The sequence below is a fragment of the Nyctereutes procyonoides genome, unplaced genomic scaffold (assembly GCF_905146905.1).
Source record: "Nyctereutes procyonoides isolate TBG_1078 unplaced genomic scaffold, NYPRO_anot_genome, whole genome shotgun sequence".
In the NCBI taxonomy this organism is placed as follows: Eukaryota; Metazoa; Chordata; class Mammalia; order Carnivora; family Canidae; genus Nyctereutes; species Nyctereutes procyonoides.
Window position 1 is genome coordinate 76,963,501 of NW_026575146.1, and position 10,649 is coordinate 76,974,149.

General features: G+C 43.5%; 1 protein-coding gene across 5 annotated transcripts in view; it reads left to right on the forward strand.

Moving 5' to 3' along the window:
• Window positions 1-7,681, forward strand: part of CEACAM20 (CEA cell adhesion molecule 20) — a 56,316-nt gene extending 48,635 nt beyond the window's left edge. For all 5 annotated transcript variants that reach the window (XM_055309827.1, XM_055309826.1, XM_055309824.1 and 2 more), the window contains 2 exons: window positions 66-188; window positions 5,526-7,681. In XM_055309827.1, coding sequence (XP_055165802.1) covers window positions 66-188; window positions 5,526-5,579 — 177 coding nt within the window. In that variant the 3' untranslated portion in view covers window positions 5,580-7,681. The remainder of the gene's footprint in view (window positions 1-65; window positions 189-5,525) is intronic.
• Window positions 7,682-10,649: the final 2,968 nt, after the last annotated feature.

Consider the following 10,649-nt stretch of genomic DNA (forward strand, 5'->3'; position numbering starts at 1 on the left):
AGACATGGTGCTTTTAAGGCAATCTGTGCCCGTGATCCCTAACTTATCTCTCCGTTCACTTGTAGAAGGATCCACCATCAACAGCCTCTGGATACTATTGTCATGGCCCCAGAAAACCACCTCCCACAGTTGCATTGGATCCACTGGTCCCCACTCTACCAAAAGGAAACACAGAGTCAGACTATGAGGTACTTTTATGCCACCCTGAATCTTTGGACAGGTGGAGAGCTGTCACCAATCTGCCTCTCCTCCTTGCTGAGAAGTCTGTAGGATAAGCTACCAAGAGAATTTTCCCTTCACTGTTTTTCAGTTCCATTCCACTCATTTCCATCCTATCATGTTCTAGTTCATTTCATTCTGTTCCTTTCCAGTCCCCTTGATTTTTACTCCAGCCCATGTTTCCCTCACATTTATTTTCATCTTACCTGTTAGGAGGTGGAGGAGGAGCAGGAACATATCCCCCAGATTGAGCAGGCACTCTGAGGCCATAAAACAAAGCAGATGCTTGCTTACATTACAGTTTACAGAGAGTTTCATTCAGAGTAACTTACTGACGGAGGGGAAATCAGGTGGACGATGATCAGGAAGGAGTGCAGCAATTCTCCACAAGATCCCAGTCTTAGTCCACAGATTTTAGAGGGTGAAGGCAAGGTGTCTAACGTGTACCAGACCTCTTGCCACCAATTGTGCTCCAGAAGGGTGGAGGTGGGGAAGAAATTGTATCATCATCTCTACCAGTTATCTAAACAAGCGTAGGCAAGACCAAAACAAGCCTTTCCGCATTCGGTCGGGGCATACCCTAACCTGCAAGGTGCCTGAAACACGTAGCGCCAAGAAAGGTCGTCTTGCAGATGTGGACAAGGTGGAGTCAGTACTGTGGGCACTCCTACATCACTCATTTCCTTTCTACCCATTTTACTTTACTCCCCCACCCTTTTCTTTTGAGAGGGAGAGCAACCAAGAGAGAGCGAGTGTGCACATGAGAGAGCATGAGGTAGGGGAGGGGAAGAAGGAGAATATCTCCAGCAGACATCCACCCCCACTGCAGAATCTGATGTGGGTCTCAATCTCATGACCCTTAGATTGTGACCTGATCAGAAACTAAAAGTTGGGTGCTTAACCCACTGAGCAACCCAGGCGCCCAACTTTACTCCATTTCTTTCCCACTTTATCAAACCATTTGCTTGCCATTCTATTTACTTCCATTCTCTTCCATCTTTCTGCATGCCATTTCTTTTGTTTCTTTCCATAAAATTCCTTGTTTTCCTCTTATTTCATGCCATTCCATTCCTCTCCATCTCTTCCTTATGTCCCTTCTATTCTTTCCCATTGCTTTCTATTGCATTTTCCTCATATTTATTTTTTCCCTTTAACTCCACTGGGTTCATGCCTTCTACATTCTGCAGCCTTCTCTTCCATTTCTGTCCATTCTGTTTCCATCCCAACCTTCTGTGTCATTTCCATTCTCTTTCTTTTCATCCTTGTTCTTCCCCACTCATATATTTAGTCCATCCTACAATTCTAGCTCCCACCATCACCTTTTCTTTTTCTTTCTTTCTTTCTTTCTTTCTTTCTTTCTTTCTTTCTTTCTTTCTTTCTTTCTTTCTTTCTTTCTCTTTCTTTCTTTCTTTCTTTCTTTCTTTCTTTCTTTCTTTCTTTCTTTCTTTCTTTCTTTTCTTCCTCCCTTCCTTTTTTTTTAAAAAAGATTTTATTTATTTATTTATTTATTTATTTATTTATTTATTTATTTATTTATGATATATAGAGAGGAAACATGAGTGGGGGAAGGGGCAGAGGGAGAGGGTGAAGTAGGCTCCCCACTGAGCAGGGAGCCTGATATGGGGCCCAATCCCAGGGCCCTGAACCACAGGCAGATGCTCAACCAACTGAGTCACTCAGGTGCCCTCATCCTGCTCCTTTCTGTTCAGTCTCCCTATTTACACAGTGCCATGTACCTGGCTTTCATTTCATTCTAGCACATTCCCCTTCTTCTCCTTCCATAGAGTATTTTTGTACTCTCTTCCTTTTCCTTCCACTTCTTTCCTCCTTCTCCCTCCATTTCCTTTCCCCTGTGCCTTCCTCTGCTGCTCAATTCTATTCACTGTTTCCCATTTCCATCTACTCTGTCCTCTTCTATCCCTTCTCCACTCTTCTCCATTGGATCCTATTCCATGCTCCCGTTGTCCTCTCCCATCACACTCCCTTCCAGCAGCCCACGCTACATTCCTTACCATTTAGCTTCCTGATTTCAGGTCCTCTCCTGTTCCTTCCCATCTCCTTTCCCCCCAAGACACGCCATTGCACGAGCTCCATTCTATGCCATCTTCTCCATTGCCATTCTAGATTCCCCAGCACTCCAATTTTGTTGCTATATTGCCATTCCTAAATTCCCAGTTTCCCTTATCATATTACATTTTTGTCACTTGTCTTCCATTCTTTTCCTCTCTTCAAATGCCTTCCCTTGCTACTCTGGTCCATTCAGTTCTTATCCTATGCTCCATGTCATTCTTCTCCTTTCCACACCAGCTTATTTTACTCCATTCTTTTCCTTTTCATTCTTTTCAACTATAATTTTTATACTTATTTTTAAAAGATTTTATTTATTTATTTATTTATTTATTTATTTATTTATTTGAGAGAGAGAGAGAGAGAGACTGTGAGAGTGATCACAAGCTGGGGGGAGGCAGAGGGAAAGGGAGAAGCAGACTCCCCATTGAGTAGGGAGCCCACTGTGTGGTTCAATCCCGGGACCCCAGGATCATGACCTAAGCCAAAGGCAGACACCCAACCCACTAAGCCACCCAGGCACCCCTGATTTTCTATTTATTCCATTTCTTTCATTTACATTTTTTGGATGCCATGCCATTTATTTCACTCTACTCCCTGACATCAATTTCCATTCCATTCCATTTCTCACTATTCCCATCCCTTTCAGTGCATTGATAACCATCTATCCTCTTTAATTTGTTTTCTTTTCTTTCTAATCTTTAATTTTTTTTCATATTTACCTCTCTACATTTCTCCCATGGAGGATTTGAGACAATTGACAGCAAGCTTCTATACCACACTACATAATGGTGCTTAATTACAAATAGGAACCACAATTAGGAAAATACTTTAAATAAGAGCAGGAGGGATCCCAGGGTGGCGCAGCGGTTTGGCGCCTGCCTTTGGCCCAGGGCGTGATCCTGGAGGCCCAGGATCGAATCTCACGTCAGGCTCCCAGTGCATGGAGCCTGCTTCTCCCTCTGCCTGTGTCTCTGCCTCTCTCTCTCTCTGTGACTATCATAATAAAAAAAAAAAGTAAATAAGAGCAGGAAGTTAAGGTATGGATAAGAAAGTAAACATGCTGGACCTACAGAGTATCTGTCCCTATATTTCTCATTTGTCTTTGACTTCCCTAATAGCCAATTTTTTTTTAAAAAGCATCATCAGTTTTATCACCCAAAAAGAAGAAAGTTATTAGCTCATTTGGGCAATTGAGAAGCAGAGCTTCCCATTGAAAGTTCAGGTGATGGCTTCCTGGTTTTAAGGATTAGTGAAATTATCTCAGATGACTCAAGTGATAACATCCATATTCAGGACTAACCAGATTACTCCATGTTCAGAGATGGACTTTAGACAGTATCATCTGAAGGAGTCAGTGACTAATCAGACTTTTTAGGAGGCAAAAGAGGGAAGCCAGAACAGATTTGGGAAAATAAAAAACTTTGGGGACACAGAACTCCAATTTTTTGTGTCTGAAGTGCTGCCTAGCAGTGGAGTGACAGATGCATTCCCTGTTATTTCAGAGGGTAGACCAATTACTGTGGAGGGTAGATTGGAGGGTGCCAGGCTTTAGTCTAATTGACAGATGAATCACTCTCAAAAGATGTAAATGTCTTATGTATCATAGTCAGGGATTTTAAACATTATCTTTTTTTTTAAAGTAGGCTCCGTACCCAATGTGGGGCTTCAACTCATGACCCCAAGATCGAGAGCCACATGCTCTACCAACTAAGCCAGCCAGGTGCCCCCATAGTCAGGGATTTCAGTAAAAAGACAAACCCTCCGAAAGTAATTGAGAGAACACTGGGGAATCTCAGATAACTCAATTTCAAAAATTACCTGTGGTCGTACAAGGACTGGAATGTTATCAGGAAGCTTTTCTCTCTTATATGGTTGTTCATATTTGCTAAGCAAGGAACTTGCCCCATTGTTCTTAGTCCAGATTGAGTTCCTGCACAAGCTTCCTGGTCACTACTCCTCTATAACTTCAGATTATGTATAACAACACCCTCTATTACTACTTTAGAGTTTCCAGGTTCAAATTCTACAGAGGAGAATCAGACTGGCTCGGGCCATTGTACAGATTGTGTTGAGGCTTGCCAGCTCTTCAGTCAGCTTGGCACCAGTACAGCTAGTCGTTTAGGCCCCTCTCTTCATCAGGGTCCAGGGAGGAGAGCTGCATTTGTTCCCTTCCATCAGTAAAGCAAAAGCTCTTCCTAGAAGTCTCACTCACTGAAACTCTTATGTCTCCTTGGCCAGAATTCTGCCACATGGTATATTCCTTGTTGCAAAGAAGGCTGAGAGGGTGAGGTGTTACGCTTCCTAGTCTTGTCAGTGGAAGTAGGCAAGGGATAAGATATGGGGAAGAGTGTTGGGTCAGCAAACTCAACATCTGCTCTATTCTGGAGGGTTGAGAAGGAGCGAACCATGCAAAGCGTCTGGAGTGGAGTATTCCAAGTTGAGGGGCATTAAGTGAAAAGGTTCTGAAGTGGGTATATTATAATCTGTTGCTGCACAACAAAGTACCACAAATTTGGCAGCTTAAAATAGTATATGTTATTATGTCAAAGTTTCCATCAGGAGTCCACGCACTGCTTAGATGGGCCTTTTGCCAGGCTATAATCAAGACGTTGGCCTGGGCGCAGATCTCATCTGAGGTTTGACTGGGGAAGGATCCACTTCCAAGCTCATGTGGTTATTGGCAGCCTTCAGTTGGCTTCAATTGGCAGCCTAACAGACATCTTGCAGGTTGTCCTAACAAGGACCTCGATTTCTTACTGCCTAACAAGGCAGCTGGCTGGAGGCTGCCCTTGTCCTTTGCCATTGGCTCTCTCCATAGGCAGCTCACAACATTGTATCTTGCTTTTTCAAAGCCAAGACAGAAGTTGTGATCTTAGGTAACAGAATCAGTACATGCAGTCATGCACATCTTGTCATTTTGCCATATTCTGCTGGATAGGTGCCAGTGACAGATCTTGCCCTCAAGGGAAGAGGATGACATAAAGGCATGAATACCAGGAGGTGAGGAGTATGAAGGACACTTTAGAATCTGTCCTCCATGGTAGGGAAGTATATCAGCCATTATAGGAACACAAAGGGGCCAGCATGATTGAAGTGCAGTGAGATAGGAAGAAGATCTTTGGAATTTCCAAGATGGAGGACAGTGCCAGAGTATCTGGGCCTTGGACTAAACATAGCAAGTAGGCCAGGAAGGCCTTCCCAGAAAATGGAACTCATTTTTTCTCTTTGTGTAACAGGTGCTTGTGAATCCGGAGCAGAACATTTACTGCCAGATCAACCCCTCAGTCTAACAGAAGCAGATTTCCTTCAGAAATCCTAGAAAAATCACGCTCAATCAGATATTCAATGAAATGTATTGGGTTCCTATTGTATTCCAGCCATTGACTTTGTAGATCTTGTGATATTCTGTTTTAATGTGTTTTTCAAGCTCCAGACCCTAGCTCCTGCCAAAATCTTGGGCTTTTGACTCATGTTTCTTTAAAACCAATACAAACAGGGAGAAAGTGACCCAGAACTGGAGTGCAAACCTAGCAGTTGGTGATGCTATAGCTGTATCATGAGGATGAGCAAATACTGGTGATGGACACAGCAGGTGGGTTGGGAAAATGTAGTGTGAGCCAGCCAGAGATGAGCAGGGGATGTATTCAGGGGCCAGTCTTTCAAATAATGGCAGAGGAGAAGAAAAAGGAGCTATTAAGAGATGATTACAGGAAAAAATCAGAATAAAGTAAGAAGCCTGGGGAGGAGCAGATGCAAGATGCTTAGAGTCCCAAGGGCTTTGGGGGTAGAAGTGGTGAGAATCAGACTTGGTGAAGAGAGAGTGAGGAGTGAAGGGTGACTCTCAGGTTTCTGGGAGTCATCCTGGATGACTACAAGCCACTTTCTGAGGGAGTAATGAGGGAGGAGCACATTTCAGATAGGGAAGGAAAATCAAGAATTTGCCTTAGGCAAGTCAAAAATAGATTAGCTAGAGAATAAAATAGGCAACTGTTCATAAAAGTCTGGATAGATCAGGGTAGGAGATACACATTTGAGAATTGTCAGTGGGATTTAAAGTTATGGGACTGTAGGATATCCTGTGTCAGGGCTCTCCAAGACCAGCCTCAGGCTCAGTGATTTGCTGGAAAGATTCATAGGACCCAGAAGTGGTTATACTCATGGCTATGGCTTATTATAGCAAAAAGATAGAAAATAAAATCAGCATAGGGAAAAGGTGCATGGGGTGAAATCTGAAGGACACCATGTACAAACTTCCAAGTGTCTTTGCTCAGTAGAGTCACAGGGGAATTCCCCCAACAATGATGTGTGATAACAGTTGTGAAGGGTTTCCAACCCACTTGTGAAGGGTTGCCAACCCAGAAAGCTCATCCTGAACCTGAGTGTCCAGGGTTTTTATAGGAGGTCAGTCACATGGGCATATACTGTAGGATTGACCTGTCACTGAAGCTCTAGGCCCTTACAGAAGTGAAGTTGGTGTTCACCATAGATCACATTGTATAAATTAAGGACAAGCTGGGATAGCATGGCTCAAGGCCTCAGGCCTGCAAAAACCCTTTATCAGAACATTACAAGACCTTAGTTCCTAGAAGCCAACCAAGAGCCAGTCATGGAAAAAGGCCTTTCTTGGGTTTGAATGCCCCAGGCCTATTGAGTTAACCCTTTTCCCTACAGATTGCAAAGAGAATGGATAAAGACAGAAAAGAGAAGGGCTGATAATTAAGCCATGGGTCCCTCCAATGTTTATAGTTTGAGAAGAGGATTGAGCAAAGGACAGGACTGTTTTTTATTTCCCCCACTGCCAAGAACCCGCCACACCCCAGTATCCAAGGGACAGTTTATACTCCCCCTCTAGTGACTCTTGCCTTTATCTTCTAACATTTAGAGCAAATGGATTAATGGCCTCCTTGTTTCTCAGTATGTGTTGAGCCCTCACCCAAATCCTGGCCAACAGAACCTCCATATTAAACTTGGCTCCTACCCAATCCCCAAACAGCTGATAGAGAAGCCTCTGGGTTCGATGGGCGTCTTCTAGAATGAGTTCCTGTACCTCACAGTAAAGTAAAACTTACTATGTTGTTCATTTTGAAAGGAGAAAAAAACAGCAAACAAAAGAGTCAGTTTTAAATTCTATTTTACTAATGCTTTAATGTCTGAATATCTTAAATCTTAAAAAATTGAAAAAATACAGAAAAAGAAGATGAGACAATGGTCAAAGCATCCCATGATGATTTTGTCACATTTACATACTGAATCTGTAGATCATTCTGCAAGATTTGACATCTTCACAATACAGCTTGTGGCATGGAGATTCTGTTATGTCTGTCATTGGGGTTTTGAAGGTTTCTTCTTATGCTTCCTTTGTTTTCATTATTATGAATAAATATAAACTTTCCGGTCTTGTTTGCAAACTTAATATTGCTTATAAAGAGGAAAGATATGGATATGCGGGCAAGGGGCAATATAATGTAAAAGGAGCATGAACTCTAGTATCAGACTTCTCAGACTCCATCCCAGCTCTGCCCTCACACTACAATCCAGGGTAAGTTACTAAACACTTCTGGGTCTCAATTTCATCTTCTGTAAAAGGAAGTAACAGTCCAACCTTGTATGAATTGCTATGAGGACTAAGTGAGAAACATTTATAAGGACCTTACAGCAGTCCCTGGCACAGAGTGGTACATAAACGTTTCCCATTATTGTTTTCATATTTGATGGCTTTCTAGCCTCTCTTGAATGTTCATTTCTTTTAGTTAATTCTCTTGGGTCTTGTGGTTTGTAGTAGTATCTGCTAATCATAGTAATTTTGCATTCTCTGTGCCCAACGGTTATGACGCATATATTTTTTTTTTGAGAGTGTGCTAGTGGATGGGAAGGGGCAGAAGGAGAGAGAGGATCTTAAGTAGGCTCCACGCCCAGTGTGGAGCCCGAAATGGGGCTTGATCCCATGACCCTGAGATTGAGACCTGATCTGAAATCAAGAGTCAGATGCTCAACTGATTGAGCCCCCTAAGGGCCCCATGATGCATATCTGTTTTGTAATGAAGTTTTATTTTTAAAACCAGTCCCTCCCTATCTTTAAAACACATAAGGAAACACAGATGAAGTGGAGTAATGTGTAGGATTTGCTTCAAAATGACTGGGGGAGGAGTAAAGTGGAAAGCAAAGGTGGGGCTAGAGAGAAAAGATGCAGTGAAAAATTAAATTGCATGCCAGGCCAAAGGAGGGGGTACCCTTTAACTAGTCTCTCTACTTTTGTGCTGGAAATGTATGTAATAAAAAGTTAAAAAAACAGTAGGTTACCTACTTCTATTTTAAAAATAACATATTTAACCCTCATATGTCAGCAGCATGCCCATTAAAAAGAGAACACAAGCAAGAATGTCACTTCTACAGATATTGTTGTGAAAATGATAGCTGACACAACCCAAATGCAAGGAAATATCTGGTTAAAAATACTGGCAAGGAAGGGGCACCCAGGTGGCTCAGGTCATGATCCCAGGTCCTGGGATGGCACTCTGCATCTGGCTCCCTGCTCCAGGGGGAGCCTGCTTCTCCTCCCTCTGCCGCTCACCCTGCTTGTGCTCTCTCCCCCGCAATATATAAATAAAATCTTTAAAAAAATAAATATTGGCAAGGAAGAGATGAAATAATTATCAGTGATGATTGTCTCACTAGAAAAGCCAAAAATATCAAAGGAAATGCTGTAAAAATTCCTAACACTGCAGTGGCAACAGGGTGGCTCAGTCGATTAAACATCTGCCTTCAGCTCAGGCCATGATACCAGGGTCCTGGGATTGAGCCCCATGTTGGACTCTCTGCTCAGCAGGGAGTCTGCCTCCCACTCTTGCGCATGCACTCTCAAATAAATAAATAAAAATCTTATTCTAACATTTCAATTAGGTTAAACCAGATACAAAATAAGTATTACTTTTTATTTTTAAAGTTTTTAAATTATTTAAGTAATCTCTATACCCAATGTGGGGCTCAAACCCACAAAACCGAGATCAAGAGTCACATGGTGAATGGACTGAGCCAGCCAGGTGCCCCCAAAATAAACAGTAAAAACAACCACAATGACCAATTATAAGAAATTGAGAGGGGTAGAGATTAATTCCAAAGAGCAATAATTTGTTGTTAAAAGATATAAGTTATGTGAAGAAAAGTACTTTGACAGCAATTTAAAATACCCTTTAAAATGCCGTATTTCATATAGCAGGGGCTCCAACTGTCAGCTTCTCCCTGGTGGTGGTGGGAAGTAAACATCACTGTTTCCTCACAGGGTGATTGTGCCAGTTAAGATGTTAACGGGTTTAACCAAGGGCCAGGAACCTCTATTTATTCAAAAACAAATCAAATATTTATTGAGCATCTATTATTATGTGCCAGGTACCTTAGGATGCTGGGGATACAGCACTGATCAAAGTAGATAGAAATCCTCTCCCTTATTGAGCTGACAGTCCAGTGGCGGAAGCAGATAAACAATCGACCAAGCAAATACCTACAACATATATTATGTTAGATGTGAGAAGTTCTCTAAAGAATAAAGATGAGGAGGGAGGCAGGGAGTGCCTGGCGAGCGAAGGGTTTGCGCGTTTACAAGGGTTTAGGGGGGAATGCCTCATGAGACAGTGACGTCTGCCTAAAGAGCAGATGGAGAGAATCCAGGGGAATCCTCAAAGGAAGAGCTGCCAGCCAGCATGAACAGCACGTGCAAGGTGGGAGCCTAACGGAGTTTCCAGAGAAGGTGGAAGCGTGGCTGGAACTGAGATGAGGCAAAAAGCGAAGGGGAGGGGTAGAGTGCAGATCCATGAAGGCAGAGAAAGAATTCAATTTAAAAAGCAAAAGGATTCTTGCTTTTTACTATCATGATCTATAAAAATATGTCAGCAGGCCAGATTCTTGAAGGACCTGACAGGAAGTCACTGGACTGTGTAACGGGCTTGTAGCCACTATTTTGGGGCTTGAAGCCACTATTTTGGGGCTTGAGGACCAAAACGGAGACCTCGCGGGAAGCCCGGGAGGCGTCCCCGCCCTTTCATCCCGATCCCGTTTCCACGGCCGCTCCTGGGCGTCCAGCGGGCCCCAGGCCAGGCAGCCACTGCCCACGCATCGGAGCCTAGGCCTGGGCCTCCAGGTCCTACGTCTCCTCGCCCCGCAGAAACGCGGACAGACAGTCGCAGCTCCCACCATCTACCCCAACCCCAAGCGGCTAGCGGTAATCCCCACGCTCGCCTCCTGGAGGAGCTGGAATCCCGCCGAATCGCCGCCGGCGCCGTTGAGGCTTCTGGGAATTGTAGTCCCAGCTCGCCCAGCCCAAACGCACTTCCGGGTTCGGCCAGAAACGCAGCCATTGTCCCGCG